Here is a 17,599-nt window from a genome sequence, read left to right on the forward strand (position 1 = left end):
ATGCAGCATTATCCTGAGTTTCCGAATACTAAATATGACTTAATGTTTGCATTCTGTGTGTTAAACTTTTAAACACATTTGTTAGAACATGAAAGCAGCATAAACTCTGTTGTAAGATTGATCTCCAGGAGCAGGACTAAACAATGCTGGTGTATAAGGTGTAAATGGGTAAGAGTAAAATAATTCAGATTGGATTGAGTGTCTTTTGAGCTCAAAGTGTTGACTTTTTGTCCTGTGTTGTGGTTATTAGCACTGACTCCATCTGCTCCGCTGGCACTGATGCCTCCACCTTCATCTGGAGGCTCTCAGGCCTCCACCATCTCCAGGCTGCAGATGCAGCTTCACCTGCATGACCTACAACAGAATGCCACCGATCTGCGCAAACAGCTCAAACAGCTCCGTAAGATGCAGGTAAGACGTTACAATCTCATGCATCTCAACACACAGCAGGTTACTGAACAGACATGATGTGATAAAGCGGCATGTGATAAATCACATCTCTTCCATGTTAATCTGAGTTTTTGTCCTCACCATGGGTGACCATCAAAAGCATAGCATGTCAAGACAGTTCGTCAGTTGCTTGATATTAAACTTTACATCAAACTTCAAAGGTGTTCTGGCATTTAGCTTTCAGTGAGTCAAGTTAAATCACATTTATTTATATAGTGCTTTGTATAAAACAGATTGTGGCTTAAAACCAGCTTCAAAGAAATAAAGTAACAGGAAAATAACAGTGTTAATGTTGCAGAATTCATTAATTATTAAACAAATTCAATTTCAGCTGTAAGCAGATCTACAAAAGAAAATAGTGTTGTTATTCTGCTCAATTAAGTTAAATGTTGATTCAATTTAGTTCGGTAACAGTGTAAACGGTTCTGAAACAAATTCAGTTCAGCTGTAAACAGCTCCACTGAAGGTAATAGTGTCATTATTCAGCTCAATTTTGTAATTTCGCTCCTACTTAGAAAGGTGTACGTTTTCTATTGTCAACAACGCTCACAGCATCAATGTAAATAATCATACATTACACAAAATACTGTTTTAATTTGATAGCTAAAAATTACGATAGATGTATTTTTTAACTGCTTAGATTCAATTGTAGAAAGATGCATCGTTGGGACAGTTGGAAGGTCAGGCATTGCCATTATCACAAAGCCTCAGTCTCAAAGTAAGGAATAATTGACAACGGACCACTGAAATATTGAAAATGTAATGCATACTTGACGTCGAAATGCAGAATGATGCGAAGCCAGTTGCCTGTTACACCTTGTGTGTGCATTAACATTTCAACTCTTAAGCAGTTCAGTGTCAATTATTCCACTTATACCATGGAAATCAATTGTACATGTGCTTATCTCTAGACATTGGTTAAACGTAAACCGCTCTTACAAGTTAACTGTAATTCGGTATGCAGACCTGGAAATATTTTATAATAATATTGGAATGAATGTCAACCAATCAGAATCAAGAACTGAACAGTGCTGTAGTAGAAAGTGTTGCACTAACCTGCACCTCACACTGCAAGCCTTCTAGATGTTTGCCTGCTGGCAGGGAGGACTATTTAAGGAGGAGATACAGAAGGTGGTACAGACGGCAGGAGCAACAGCGCCGATTTGTAGTTTTCATGATATCTCACAGTCTAATTTATTTGCACACAGCAATGAAAAAACAAAGAGGATGTGCTGAATGGCTTCACCTGGTATTTACGGCAGATTTGTTGTTCCATGTCCTGATGGTGTTCAGTGTGTGTGGTGTGGAGAAGGAAATGCATTGATTTCGGTCATGTTTAGAGTCCAATATGGAAAGTTGGCGTGTATTGTGCTTTTCGGCATCCAAACCAGAGGACTTAATGGTAAAAATCAAACCTGTTCAAAGATTTTTGAACATTTTTGATTGTGTTACTGTTGATTTTAATACATATTTACAAAATATAGAGTGGGGTCTGAAAGTCTAAGATGACACTGAAAATATATCATTCAAAATCACTTACTTTTTACATTGCAGAACGTTTATATTCAAATGCTGGTGTTCTGTACCAGTGTGTATTAAGTTGGGCAGAAAAAAACTGAGAAAAAGACAGAAAAAGAGGGAGAAGAGTGATGTTTGATAAGTTACCTCTATGGGAAAAAGGGAAGGTCTTTGCAAACATAAGAACAATCACATACTATATCAGTCAGAAATGTCTGTCAAATGTCCGATTTTTTAGATATGAGCCCACTATCCCAAGACAACAGTCGTCTCTGACGAGCAGGATGGATATAGAATCTGATGTCTGAATGAGGCAAAATATCTTAAATAAAATACATATGGATACTGTTGTAAACTGTTGAAATTCCTTGTACGGGCAGCTGTCAGATTATCAAGGTGACATGTTGAGCAGGAGTATGATAAAGGGAAATGTTTGTGTTAGTGAATCTGTGAAGGAGGAGAGAAAGGGAGGATGTGTAGGGAGCTTTAGGGAGGGCTGAAAGCCAGCAGAGAGGAGACGGCAGACTCACAGTCTGACAGATCCCATTGGATTGTGTGTCTGTCATACTCTTTCCTTTCTGTACTTACAGTCTTGTATTTACAGAATAATTTTTAAATGATTTTTTCTAGCCTCTGAAAGTCATGGAAATTTTTAAGGTGGAACATATTTTTTTCTAGTTATGCTCAGCTATAAAATTGCATCAGACATTTCTCTTTCTGAGTGCAGTGTCTATAAACAGGGCTCTCACAGATATACTTATACACAGTAGTGTAAGAAATATATATATATTTCTTACACTACTGTGTATAAGTATATCTAAGTGTGTGTGTATTTATGTGTAAGTGAGCATGTGTTCAACTACTCATTAATATTATGGCTGCTGCTATGTGTGATTCACTCCTATAGCAGGGCAGGCAATAACTCTTAATATCATACTCAATGATGAGATGATATGGGCCAGCAGGGATACATAGATGAAGAGAGCGAGGAAGCCGGCCCCAAATCAAGTCAGCTTTTCAGTCAGTAGTGCTTTAATATAAATTGACTGTGGAATGATAGCTACTGGTGTGATTCATGAGTGAACACCCTTATCTCAACCGAGTATTCTCTGAATAAACACTGGAAAAACAGGACAGGAAATTCTAGAAAGACATCTCTCAATGGAAGCAAGGAAATTGAATCTTTCATACTAAGGAGTTCACATGATTAATTTGCTTATTCAAATAGTGACCTAGAAAGTGTGCAGAATCTTAAATATTCCTTGCTGTTTCTTACACAATGGTTCATGTTAATTAATTAAATGTTTTTTTCATATGGCATTTTAAACCCATAGATTTTTTTATGTGATCACAGATTTTTGGACCCTGCTGTACATATGTCTAAAAAACTTTTTGTTTGCATGTTCCTGATTTCTGATTTACCTTATCATATACTATAATGTATAATACTATACTGCAGCAGTTAAGAGTCTGCAACCACAAAAGAAAAACAATCCCACACTGTGAAAAATTAACATATAATTATAAAATATAAAAAAACTTAAATATTAAATAAATATATACAGCATATATAATGTATAATAAGTGTATGTACAGTACAGAAAAAAAAATCTTAAAGAAAGATCAGTTTGTTGGAGAGATAAACTTGAAATAACTGAAAGCAATACTGCATGAAACATTAAGAGTTGTTAATGTTCCCCGAGGCGGGTCTGATAAGGCCTCATCTGTGGAAGTGAGACTGGTGAGGAATGAGATTTAAAATGAAAGTAATTGTTTGTGCCTTTTAATTTAGCAATGTGCTTTGAATATGTAAAGCCCATGTCTGATGTCATTAAATTAGACAATAGTATGAAAGATGTATCATGTGTGTGTGTGTGTGTGTGTGTGTGTGTGTGTGTGTGTGTGTGTGTGTGTGTGTGTGTGTGTGTGTGTGTGTGTGTGTGTGTGTGTGTGTGTAATTGTACTGGAAGTCAAAAAAGACTTATTAAACTCTATAAGATTATCTCTATAAGATGTGTTTTTTTTTCTTTTTTTCATTAACTTTTCCCACACTGAAATGCAGGGCACTGTATGATTTTGGGGTGGATGTAAATTGGAAGCCAAAGAGACAAATGCATGGTCAGTGAGATTCGTGTCAATTGCTTTGCTATCGAGAGCCAAGCCGCTGGTGTCATGACAACTACAGACTGCTGAGTTAGACAGTTACCTGCCTGAATGCCAGAGCTCCAGACACAGCCCCTGCCCTCATCCTGTTACCTAGGAGACATGGATATGTTGAATAATGCATGAGACTCATGAATAATTCAGCTCGAGGAGGAACTACCGTCAAATGACACTAAAATCGCATCGTACACACAAACAAAAACACAGTTTTTACAAACTTTTCTCGTTATCGGCACTATGCAAGTGACAAAGTCCGCTTGTTTTTCTCTCAGGGCAAACAAACCCTGCAGAATGCTTACAAATCACAACATTATGGTGATGTCTGGCACTCCAACTCCCACACAACCTTCAACATACACACATTGAAAATACCAGAAAATAAACTCAAGGACTTGGATGCGCATTCCCATTAGGGCATTCAAGAGACCTTAAATGAATGTGATCCATCATAAACACTATCAAGGATAGTATATATATGATCACTTATGAATACACAAACACGCACACTAGCAAGGTCAATTCTATAATATCATACCTTCACATTCAAGATGACAGCTGCATATGGTCAAAGACAGGTCAATGTGACATATGCACACATATGTGAGTCATCTGATGGATGTGTTGTGATGGATTGTGACAGCTGACCTTCCGTAAAACGCAAAACTCCCAAGCAGTGTAGCCACCTATAAAAGCTCCTGCACTGATACACCTGAAATGTCTGAAGACTGTTATGCTTAACAACCGTTCATAGATTAATACTTAACCTAGAAGGGCTGCGATTGGTTGACGTTTACATATTTAAAGAATTTGCCACTGATGATTCAAACGCAAGTTTTGAGCAGTGTAGAGTAGCGCTTGTTGTTTGTCATTTCTCCGATCACAAATGCAGACATGGTTTTATGTTTACGCAGCGCGATACGCAACACAACACGTAAAAACACAGTATAAATCATTATAATCCGTAATTAGGTCCCTACTGGATGCAGGTTTGTAAAAATCGACGCGTATCAGAAATGCGGGGCATAGAGGAGCAACAATAATGTACATTATGTGGAAAATAATGTGGTTTTTGAATCTTAAACCGCATAAACACATTTCATTACACCAAATACACAATATAATGTTCATTTTAGCAATGTCATATGACCCCCTTTAAGCAAATGCAGTGATGGGTCATTCTTAAAATATGTGTTTGTGTGTAGTTGCAGAACCAGGACTCCATATGCAGTCTGCTGAAGAGGACTGAGACAGAGCTGAGTCTGCGTCTATCAGATGCATTAAGGAAACAGGAAGACCCTCTCCAGAGACAGCGCCTCCTAGTGGAAGAGGAGAGACTCAAGTATCTGAATGAGGAGGAACTCATCATACAGCAACTGCAGTGCGTCTCGCACACAATATGTGCTCATAATGTGCTGATAATGCAGTCTTAGGTGCTAGCTTAGTGACACTGCTGCATAATGTTCAAAAAATCATTTCCAAGTTATTCTTATTGCATAGGTTCTCATCAACTCATACCTGAAAGTGAATAAATGCATAACAATGAGGTTTAAACAGTCTCAGTCAAAGTCCTGGAGACCCGCACCTCACCTTTAGCTTGTACAACAAATGGACAGCATCTCATTGATTTATTTTGTTCCAATTAAAAGCAGCAGGGTGACTAAATCCGCCTCTTTAACCCGCTGCCAGATCATTCGTGTTGCTTTTAATTGATAGCGGTTATTAAGTATAGCTAACAGCCAGTTGATGTTATTCAATTATTAACGGTACACTGTTTGTAACAAACCATTTTGTATGGGGTGGATTTATTTGACGTGGTTAAATTGGATTTCGAGTGTAAACACTCCGACTGTGTCTCAGTCGTTTAGTGCTAATACACCCTGCTGCAATGACACTTATTCAAATGCGTGCCGACGCCACAGCGCAGGGAGGTGGGCCTGGGATTTTCACACTCATCTCTGATGTCAGAAACATCACAATGTAAAAGATGCCCTTCTGTGTAATAACACTGAGGTGTGTTATGACAGCATCAATTAATTTGTCGTGCAGGTTTATGCTCTTTCTGAAGCAATCAATATGTGATAAAACTAATGAGCGGATGTTTGTGTTTGACAGTGATCTGGAAAAGTCAGTGGAGGAAATCCAGAAGGAGATGTCTGTCAATCACCGACATTTGACAGTGCAGGAGCTGGAGGAGAAAAGCTCGCTGCTGAGGAAACTGGGAGAGACTCTCACAGAGCTGAAGAGTGAGACAGACTCAGACTCTCTTCTGTCCTTCACAGCCAGGCACTTGAACCTTAGTTACAGAAGAGAGTTGTTCACTTCTCTGCCTGTCTGTTTTTCTCTTTGTCTCTCTCGTTTAGATCAGTTTCCAGGCCTCCAGAGTAAAATGCGTGTGGTGTTACGAGTGGAAGTGGAAGCTGTGAAATTCCTGAAAGAGGAGCCACACAGACTGGACGCCCTGCTTAAACGCTGCAGATCTATCACAGACACTCTCTCCACACTGAGGAGGTAGACAAACACGTACTAACCACTATTTAATCATTCCTTATCTAGCCACACATTCTGACTGTGTCTCAAATGTAATTTACTCTTCATCATTTTGAGTGTCATTTTATGGATTAATCAGGCAGGTGAATGAAGGAGTGTGGAAAACCCAGGATGAGTATTCCAGTCCCTCTCCTAAACTCGGAGGAGGGGATGAGTACAGGAAGAACCCAGACTTCGACATTCCAACCAGCCCACCGCTAAGCCTCAATGAGACCAGCCTGGCTAACTGGAGCCCTCACTCTGGTCAAGGCCACAGCCACTCAAACCCTTCTAGTGCACAGCGTGAGAGAGATTCTCATGGGGTGGTGGGCTCGTTGAAGGGACGGGAGCTGGGTGAACTGGGAGGTCGAGGCGGGTCTGATAAGGCCTCATCTGTGGAAGTGAGACTGGTGAGGAATGAGATTTAAAATGAAAGTAATTGTTTGTGCCTTTTAATTTAGCAATGTTTTTTGAATATGTAAAGCCCATGTCTGATGTCATTAATATAGACAATAGTATGAAGGTATATTTTTAAATTAGAAATTAACTTTGGATAATTTTTGTTGTTAAAAAGAATGACAATGGTGTAATCGACTATTTAAAATACTTACTGTGCAAAAGTGGCAGAACTGTTTAGTAATGAAATTCATAAATATTAATGCTTTTATTCAGCAAGGATGCATCAGATTAAAGGACATTTATAATGATACAAACAATTTCTATTTAAAAAAAAATGTAGCTTTCTACTTTCTACTCAAAGAATCCTGAAAAAGTATCTCAAACATCTTAAAATATTTCCACAAAAATATTAAGTAGCGCAACAGTTTTCATCATTAATAATAAGAAATGTTTCTTGAGCAGCAAATCAGCATATTGATCTTAGAATGGTTTCTGAAGGATCACGTGACACTGAAGACTGGCGTAATGACTGCTGAAAATTCAGCTTTCCCATCACATGAATAAATTGCATTTTAACATATATTAAAATAGACGTTATTTGAGATGGTAATAATATTTCACAATCTTAATCAACACACAATCTTTCAATCTTTTACTGTTAATTTAATTTAACAAATGCTTTCTTAATTAGTATAAGATACTTTTTTCAGACACATTAAATACTTACCATCCTCAAACTTTTGAATAATAGTGCATATTTGCATATTTACTTTTGAAATCTTGTTGTGAATGTGTTTAGAGTTGAATATCTGGACTTGGTGTGAATAGGTTTTAACAGCTCAACAGTTTTGAAGCACTAATGATCTTGTATGTCTCCTCAGGCAGCAGAGCGGGATTGGGAAGAAAAGAGGGCCAGTCTAACACAGTACAGTGCTCAGGACATTAATCGACTGTTGGAGGAGACTCAGGCGGAGCTCATGAAGGCAATTCCTGACTTGGACTTTGCTGCCAAGCAGATCAGACCTGCTCAGAACCAGATTCAAAACCAAAACCAGAGCCCGAGTCCATCTAATACCAATGCCACACCTGAACACAAGCCAAATAAACCTCAGAATAAACTTTCCAGTAAAGATAACGGATCCAGACGAGGCTCGGATGAACTGACGGTGGCAAGGTATCGAACGGAGAAGCCCTCAAAATCCCCCCCTCCACCACCTCCCCGCCGGAGTTTCCCCTCCTCCCCTGGGCTTACTACACGCAGCGGAGAGATGATCATTCCTGGGAAGAGTATAAAGGTGACTGGTTACAATCAGAATGACACACACACACACAGATGATTTTGCATGTGTGTGTTTATGCATGCAAACTTTCTCAAACATTTACATTTACAAAGACAAACACGGATCGTCAGAGGAGTCAGGGAAACACACTACATCACTTTTATTTGAGTGCAGGATCTCAAAAATGTCAGGCTTCTCATAAAATCCGCCTGTGTTTGTAGGTGTGTTAGCCATGGTTGATATTTACTTTATCACCTCAATTGTTCCTATGGTGATAAATCGTCTGTTAGTCACAGGTGAATTTGAGAGAGATTGGGAAAGATTAAAATAGTTCTAGGTGTTAATTTCCCTTGTGTTTACTTTTAATTAAGATCCAGTCATTACATACAATGGGATATATTCTATACTTTTGTAGCCTTTTAGTTGTTATTTTCTGGAATTTAATTGTAATGTCTGTCAAAACAGGCATAATTAATTGTATTAATTTATTTTCATCCATAATAAATGAGTAAATGAATGTTTATATTTTTATACTGTATATTATTTAATTGTTATTATTTGATCCATAAATAAATTATTATATTTTATATGATTCATTCATTGATCGTTTCAGTCATAAATAAATAAATGTTTATATTTCATAAGAAATTTTCCTTAAATTAAAAAAGAAATAAATACACAATTATACATACATACATACATACATACATACATACATACTGTACATACGAAGCAACAACACTGAGACATTTTAAGTGTGATTTAAGTGTCCAAAAATACAGTATGTCTCTAAAAGTATTGTAAGTGTGTGTGTGTGTGTGTGTGTGTGTGTGTGTGTGTGTGTGTGTGTGTGTGTGTTCCCTTTTTTAAAAAAAATGCATATAGTATATAAAGATTTGTCTTTTGTCTTTGTGTATGTAAACAGAAGTCAGAATCAGAGGAGACTGAGTCTCAGAAGCCACACGTTAAGCTGAGGAGGAGTGTATCTGAAGCCCCCCGACCGGCCTCCACCCCTCCAACCATTGTTGCTGGAGAACAAGAGGAGGGTGCTGAGGAGAAGTTAGCAGCTGAGCTGGAGGTGAGCACATGTATTACCTAAAGAGTCTCATCTGACCGTCTGTAACCTAACGGCTGAAGTCTTAATGTTGGTGATTAATGTCCATATGTCACAAGCACCAGATGTGTCTGGTGTACATCCACAGAGTAGTGAAATTACGCTCACACACACAAATTGGTGGCTTCTACCAGTTGGCTGGTTCGCTCATTCATTAAGAACACATTAGCAGGCAGGAGATCTGAATTTCTGTCTGTGCTCTTTGGCTCATGAACTATTAAGCTCAAATGAGTGGTTTGATAATGTCTTGTGCTGTACTGATGTAAAGTGCTGTTAGTTAGGCACTATATTGTGGGATACCATTTGTGTCTAATTTAACTGTATGTGAAATCAACAACCATAACATCTAATATATGCCATCTCACTTACCCATATACTTTATCTCTAGATGCATTAGCAACTTCAGAGCAGGGTTATGCACCACTCAAATTTAATTGGGACTGCCTTCTACATACTGATTCTATTCCAATTTCAACTGAATTTGAAGGATGCAGAATTGTAATTTAAGAAAGTTGAAAAAAAAATGGAATAAAATGCTAAGAAATTCATATACAGTACCTGCTATAATAGTGATATTCTGTCATACCTACGGCACACTGGATATTTCCAAAAACAGTACACATTATTAATAATCACTCTTTGTAAACGCCATAATTTATTTACATTTGATTTTGTATTTTATATTACATATATACATTGCTGTTCAAATGTTTTAAGATTTTTTCAATGTTTTTGAAAGAAGTCTCTTATGCTCACTAAAGCTGAGTTTATTTGATTGCAAATACAGCAATACAGTAATATTGTGAAATATTATTTAAAAAATATTTAATAACTATGTATTGATAAAATTGTTATTTAAAAAACTATTTTAATATAGTTCAAAATGTAATTTGAGCAGTCATTGCTCCAGTCTTCAGTGTCACATGATCCTTGGAAATCATTCTAATATGATGATTTACTGCTTAAAGGGACACTTCATCCCAAAATGAAAATTTTGTCATTAATCACTTACCCCCATGTCGTTCCAAACGCGTAAAAGCTTTGTTTGTCTTCGGAACACAATTTAAGATATTTTGGATGAAAACAGGGAGGCTTGTGACTGTCCTATAGACTGCCAAATAAATAACAGTGTCAAGGTCCAGGAAAGTATGAAAAGCATCGTCAGAATAGTCCATCTGCCATCAGTGGTTCAACTGTAACGTTATGAAGTGACGAGAATACTTTTTGTACACGAAGATAACAAAAATAACAACTTTATTCAACAATTCCTATCAACAATTCCTATTCCTGTGTCTCTCCCAAATCAGCGTAGCGCCATTTTGACAAATCTGACTAGTACGCAAGCGGCTTATGCTCTTCTGTGTCAGCCGCACCACAAGGATACATTGTTTTTACGTGTATTTACGCTTTGGTTTGAAAACAAACAATGCATTGGCGCAGCGCAGCTGACAAAAAAGAGCGTACGCCGCCTGCATACAGCTCAGAATTGCCACCTTGACACTGTTATTTATTTGGCAGTCTATAGGACAGTCTCAAGCCTCCCTGTTTTCATCCAAAATATCTTAAATTGAGTTCCGAAGACGAATGAAGCTTTTACGGGTTTGGAACAACATGGGGGTAAGTGATTAATGACAAAATTTTCATTTTGGGATGGAGTAACCCTTCAAGAAACATTTATTATTAGCAAGTTTAAAAAGTTGTGCTTCTTTGCTTCTTAATATTAAGTTATTAACATGGTTTTAAAGATCAAAAGAATAGCATTTATTTGAAGTGGATAGTTGTAACATTTAAATGTCACAATATGGCCTATAATGTAATAAAAATTTAATGCATGTGGATGAAGGACCGAATTCAGGTCACCCAAAGTGCTGATGAATGCATCCATCCTTGCTGAATAAAAAAGTAAATTTTTACTGTCCCTAAACCTTTTAACAGTGATCTATGGGACAATTATTCTTATTATTATTATGGTTTTGAACTGCAGTTCAGTTGCTTCAGAACATGCATCAGATCGCTTTATATTTGTTTAATTGATGCACAATTGAATTCTAACCTCTCTCCCTAGCTGTCTCTATTATCATTTTACCAGGGGGCCATAACAGTGCATTTGTCCTCATTGACACTGCGTGAGCTGAGTTGGTGTTGATTTTAGGCTTCCTTGACCTGCTTCAGGGCAGCAACACACACAGACACACACACACACACACGGCACACAAACTACAAGGCTCATTAACACCAACAAGCAGACATATTTTGTTGTTTTGGTTGAGTGGATGATAGGGTAAGCGAGCAGATGTCTCTTGTCCTCCATCCCCACTGCATGTCTCTGTTGGAAACCCTGTGGAGACCTGTGGAGATCTGGGCTCTGCTGCAGTGACACCATACTGACCTCCCCCTCAAACCTAATGAGGCTCACAAGCTGCATCTCAAACAAACCCATTACTCAATAACACCCGCACTCTACATACACATTCATGAACATAAATAGCTAAAGTCTAAACATTGTTTAAAGGTAATTTGATTAAATAAATCATGGGATTTACAACTCTGTATATGAATGTGCATGTCCTAAATGACATCAGAGCTTTTCATGAAAAATCCTGAAATGGCTTGGTCTGAACTGATATTGTGCATCCCATATTTTTCATTCATTCTCTTCGATCTCCCTGACTGCTCAGCTCTTTGAGCGACATCTGCCCTCTCCCAGGAAATATCCTCCTCCCTCTAGTTTACAGCTGTTGCCCCATGTGCCCTCGGCTGGACAGGTAACAGCCTCTCCTGCAAGCTAGTGTGGACAGCTGTTGTACACTCATGCATACACATGAATCTTAGTTTACCCCAAAATGTGTCCCTCTAAAATGTTAGACATACTCCTATGACTACAAAAAAAAAAAAAAAACCTCACTGCACTCAAACTAAAGACCAAAGATGCTCTTAGGCACAAAAATCACACATCACAGTGAGCATGAACACAACTACACAATCACAATATACTGTACACAGTGTGTGAGTGTGCACTTGCCAGTGCATGTCTGTTTTGTGTTAAAATGCCCAATTTCCTCCACTGAAGCTAAAAGTGGTTTGATATAGTAATGTAGTAGCACTTGCCCTGATTTTTGAATTTTGCTGTTTTTACATTTTGAAATGATCTTTAAAGGAATAGTTCTTCTAAAAATGAATGTTCTATCATCATTTACTCACCATCATGTCGTTTCAAACCCATATGACTTTCTTTTGTTGAACAAAGAAAGAGAAATTGTGTTTTACTATGCTCTTTTTTCATGAAGCAATATGATTGGAGCCTGAAACTTTCAACATTCAAAAAGTATTCAAAAGTATTAAAGGTATCGTAAAAGTAGTCCATATTCCAAGTCTTCTAATTGCGTAATATTTTTAATACTAAAAGTAACAATAATTTAGGTGTATGAGAGAAATAGCTGATTTGTGATTCTTTTGAATTGGGTATTTTGAATCTGTTTCACAAAAGTAGTCTGAATGATTTGTTCACGATTTATTTATGCACTCAAGTGACTCAAATTGACTACTTTGGACTATTTTTATAGTTCTTGTGCATGTTTTTGAATTCAGACATGAAAAAGGTTGAATAAACGCAAGTAAATGAGGACTGAATGATTTGTGAGTGCTTTTAAGTGATTTTGAGAACTATTCCTGGGTAAATGTGTTTGAATATTTATGTGGTTTTTTTATTATATTTAATTTTGTATTTGTATGTGTGCTATTCTACATACGTGCCAGCAGCTGATCACATCTAAGCATGGTGATGATCACTCCAGTGATTTTACAGAGAAACCTCTGGTAAGATCTTTATAGCCACCTTTACATTAACCTTACAACTTCATACATTTATGATTCACATTCATGGGTTAATTATGCAAATTACTCCTGCTACATTGCAGATGCAGCACGGGATGTCCTCCAGTTCAGTTCCCCAGATAGTCTTAACTGATTGTAACTCTCACCCCACGTCCCCTTCTGAGGACTCAGAAGAGACCCAGCCGTCTGACAGCATGCAGACAAATAAAGGCAATAACACTGGAAATGACATCGGAGCAAGTTACTTCAGCCACATTGTGAGGACTCCCCGTCTGTCGCTATGGAAACAAGACTTGTCAACCAGCCAAAAAGTCCCTCGGATTCAAAACTTGGATGCGGCCCAAAGGGAGCTCCAGAGTCCAGTCCAGGATGTGGCCCAGTCGTGCCCGCCCTTAACAACCGAGAGAGCAATTAAACAGCCCCTGAGGAGGGAGCCAAGGGTTCAGGAGCCGACACAAACGAAAGAAGAGCGAATTAGAATTTCAGACACTACATTGTCTGTCTGGCCACAAAATGGGCTTGTAGAGACATCTCAAGTGGGTTTGAGCCACACTCAAGGCGTTGGAGGGGAAAAGGAAGACATCTGCCACAGCACGTACCGTCGTCTGGACAGTCTGGAGGAAACCATCCGTGAGCTGGAGCTCAGCCTGATGGAGTTCAGCACTGATCCTCACATGGGGAACATCTTCCCAACATCCGTCCAGGAGAAGAGTTCCTTCACCAAGAGACCTGGCAGCACTCAACATACAGCACAGACCCCTGCAGACGGAGGAGACACTAACAAACCTGCTGTCCCACCCAAACCATTCTGCATCAGCACATCCACAGCAAAGGTTCAACCTAACCTTCAGTATCTTCTTCAGCCCTGGTTTTTCTGTCTTTTCCATCTTCATTCTTCCTGTCTGGTGGAAGGTTTTTGGTCTCTTCCGCTGGGTTCCTCAACTAGATCAGTTTGTTCCCTTTTGCAAATGCTTTGATAAATTGTTTGCCTTCAACCTGTGTAGAAATACATGTATCTTTCACACAATAAATTCTCTTGTTTCCTCCTCTTCTTTATTAGCCTGCTACTTTTCTTAAAATGACTTTGCAATTTGATTACTTTGCCCTTGTCTTATTTTCCTCTGGTACATAAGACATTATATGTGGTTTTCTCGTAAAATAAAAAGATAAAGCCCAGGGAAGCTCTTCGTAACTACTCGAGTGATTTTGTAGAGTGATTTATGTGGTATTGTCTCCTCGCATTTGTCTTTCGTCTTCAGAGAGTAGTTGTAAGTATAAACCGCTACGAAGCAGCACCAGATATCATGTGTATTACTCTACTCCGCTGAGAGCAGGGCTGATCTCCATGTGTGACAGAAGGGAAGGATTTGGATGAAGTCACTTGTGTTTTCCTTTGCGTTGCTTTCAGCCCACACATTTGTATACAAGCCAGCATTGCATCATCCCTCCTAACTGTTGTGATCAAGCCCCTTGCTCTAGGTCGTCACACGCGGTTTTCATAGGACAGATGGAGCCTGGCAACCGCAGGTCCACCTGATTGCATGCATTAGATCCTCTTACAAAGCCCCTCATTCAGTGAGGTGCTCATTTGCATAAAACACACAGCTAATGTGCCTCTTTGAGCTTCAAAAGGTCTGTTGGCTGGTTGCGACTCTAGACTTTGGTCAAGTGCATGATATTGTGTAGGTAATATATGCAGAGAGAGAAAAGGCTAGAGAAAGTGTTCATTATTTCATATTTCACAGAGAGAAACTTTGTGCAGAGCTGTATCATTTATATTTTCTGAATTTGATACAAAAAATTATAGGTAATATGTGTCTGTGTGTGTGTGTGCTGAGATGCATGTGTTCTATTAAAAACACATCACCCTCCTGCCTGTCTTGAACACTAATCTCCTTCAGCACTTCCATTGACTGCCGGCGATAGCAAATACACTGTTGGAAATTGGATGAAAAATATTACCAAATATAGTGCACAGATTCATTTCTTCTTCTCTCTCATCCTTCTCAGACTGGTGGTGGAAAAGTGTTGTCTCGTCTCAAGCACCTGCAGCAAAGTGGTTCAGAAAAGAGCAAAACAAGCAAACAGAGAGAGGACTTCCTTAAGAACCAGGCTCAACAGCAGGTATGATCTGTCTGTCTAGTCATTCTTTTGTTCTACATCTCACTTGTTCTATCATTCTGTCTATCATTCCATTTTTATTTATCGTTCTGTGGTTCTATCTCTGTCTGTCTATCTGTCTCAGTCTAGTTTTGGTCTATCTTTAATCTTTGTTTTGGTTTATTTTTAGTTTGGTTTAAAAATTAAACGTGGTTTTATTCTTTTGTTTAGTCTTAGTTCTAGTTTTGGTCTAGTCTTAATCTAGCCTAAGTGTAAATTTTAGGCTTAGCCTGGTCCAGTTTAGTCTTAGTCTGACTGTAGTCTTGCCCTCGTTTTTTTTTTTTTTTTTTTTGTATGTTTGTTCTTTTTTTCAGTCTTGGTTTTACATCGAACATTGTTTTAGTCTCAATCTTAGCCTTGATGTTGTGTAAGTTTGTATTAATATTTAAAATGGTTTTCTGAAAGCTAAGATCATCATTTTCTACCAATTCATAATGTCTGTCTGAGGGCATTTCAGAGCTCAAAATCCACAGCTCAGACTACTGCCGAGAGCTTTAGGGAAGATGTGTGTGTGTACATGCACGTATTTGTCTGTGTGTCTCAGTCACAAGTGAAGTGAGGCTGGGAGATAACTTTCTAGCAGTGACGCTTTGAAAAAGCTGAATTTGTGCATCAAATGCAGAACATTTGGGACTCTAAAGTGCACTTAAAAACCCCTAACAGAACAAAGAAACCAGAGACAGGTGGATCTCAGGAGAAGGGTAGAAAGAAAGCAGGAAGTCCGAGACTAGGGAAATGTGAGCTCTACAACATAAGCGAAGTGAATGAGACAGGTGGAGAAAACAGGGGAGGGTTTTATAAAGACAGATTAGAGGGAGAAAAAGACACACACACACACAAACAGCCGAGGGTCTGTGTGCTGTAGGTATAGAGAAGATAGATATGCTGCGCTCTGTAAATCTCCTCACTCTGTGTTTGATAAATCTGGCTCCTGTTCAACAGGCCATGAATATTAGAAAAGAATCTAATCTCTTATGGGGAAGGAAGAGAGAAGCAGATATTGGCAAGAGAGCAAGATCAGAGGGTTCATTGCAACTATAATTACAGGAGAGCATATTTGCTGTTATAGGCACTCCTGCTAAGCTGGATATGATCAGGATTTAGTCTTGTCAGTGTAACAGCTAATTATTCCCCTTGAAGTGGACTGCGTATATCTCCTTTTTGTCTTAACCCTTTTAGCAGCAAATGGATACAAACATTTATGCATACACATCTTTTCACCCAGACTCTTTTCATTGAGGCTCTTTTCCTGCTTGCTGTGCCTTTCACTGTGCCTCGCAGCCTCATCCACGTTTGATTTAGTTTTACTCTAGCCTTCTCTTAAAAGACTTTATCTTTGAAATGAATGCTCTCTCTGATTGCTTGATTAACATATCACTGCTCCACTTTTCTCCTTGTCTAATTGTGAATTTAGTCAGAACTGAGTGCAAATGAAATGTACACCACCTTTCAAAAGTTTGGGGTCGGTTACATTTGATTGTCACATGGATCATCCTTGCTAAATAAAAGTATTATTTTCTTTCAAAAGAAATTCAAAATTCCTTTCAGATTTTCTTCATAGTTAAAACTATTATGCTGTCAATAGAATTAAATATTTTTGCAGACAGCATAATAAAATAGTTTTACTCAAATTTAGTAAATGCACAAAAGCCCTTATGTTGCACATATTTCATTAATGTATATTTTTTTCTCTATCTCAAGTTGTTTGTGCACCCCTCTAGCACCCATTTTCATTTCACATATGACTTCCTTGAACAGCTTTATGTCTATTCTCAATAACATGAGCTTGTGACACATGAATTTTAAAAGGACTGAGAAAGTAAGTGGAAAATGGCCAAAGGGGAAATGTTTTCTTTATGACAGTGCAACAGCAGTAGCTATTTTATCCTTCATCATAGTTGTGTTCTCCAGGGACTTTTTGAGAAGGCTCTGTGAAAAGAACATGGGCCAGCAGGTTTGGAAAAGAATGACTGAAATGAAAGAGAGGGAGAAGGTTAAAGGGAAGAGAGATACGGGCGAGAGAGAGAGAGAGAGAGATGAGGAGTCTTTTTCTGCTCTATCAGGGTGGAATAATTGGCACGTCATGTGGAAAGACACAGGCTCTCTGGGCTCTCTCTTCACCCCCATCTCGCTGTCCTCTTCACTCCTTGTATCC

At 38.4% G+C, this 17,599-nt stretch overlaps 1 protein-coding gene across 18 annotated transcripts in view; it reads left to right on the forward strand.

Moving 5' to 3' along the window:
• Window positions 1-17,599, forward strand: part of LOC109062925 (SRC kinase signaling inhibitor 1-like) — a 125,288-nt gene that overhangs the window by 102,735 nt on the left and 4,954 nt on the right. For 16 of the 18 annotated variants that reach the window (XM_042721991.1, XM_042721979.1, XM_042721999.1 and 13 more), the window contains 10 exons: window positions 251-411; window positions 5,334-5,509; window positions 6,244-6,374; window positions 6,492-6,639; window positions 6,758-7,067; window positions 7,938-8,351; window positions 9,262-9,414; window positions 13,210-13,266; window positions 13,368-14,117; window positions 15,295-15,408. In XM_042721991.1, the coding sequence (XP_042577925.1) occupies window positions 251-411; window positions 5,334-5,509; window positions 6,244-6,374; window positions 6,492-6,639; window positions 6,758-7,067; window positions 7,938-8,351; window positions 9,262-9,414; window positions 13,210-13,266; window positions 13,368-14,117; window positions 15,295-15,408 (2,414 nt within the window). The remainder of the gene's footprint in view (window positions 1-250; window positions 412-5,333; window positions 5,510-6,243; window positions 6,375-6,491; window positions 6,640-6,757; window positions 7,068-7,937; window positions 8,352-9,261; window positions 9,415-13,209; window positions 13,267-13,367; window positions 14,118-15,294; window positions 15,409-17,599) is intronic. The other 2 variants (XM_042722105.1, XM_042722111.1) reach the window with 1 other exon arrangement.

The sequence above is a fragment of the Cyprinus carpio genome, chromosome A3 (genome assembly GCF_018340385.1).
Source record: "Cyprinus carpio isolate SPL01 chromosome A3, ASM1834038v1, whole genome shotgun sequence".
NCBI lineage: Eukaryota > Metazoa > Chordata > Actinopteri > Cypriniformes > Cyprinidae > Cyprinus > Cyprinus carpio.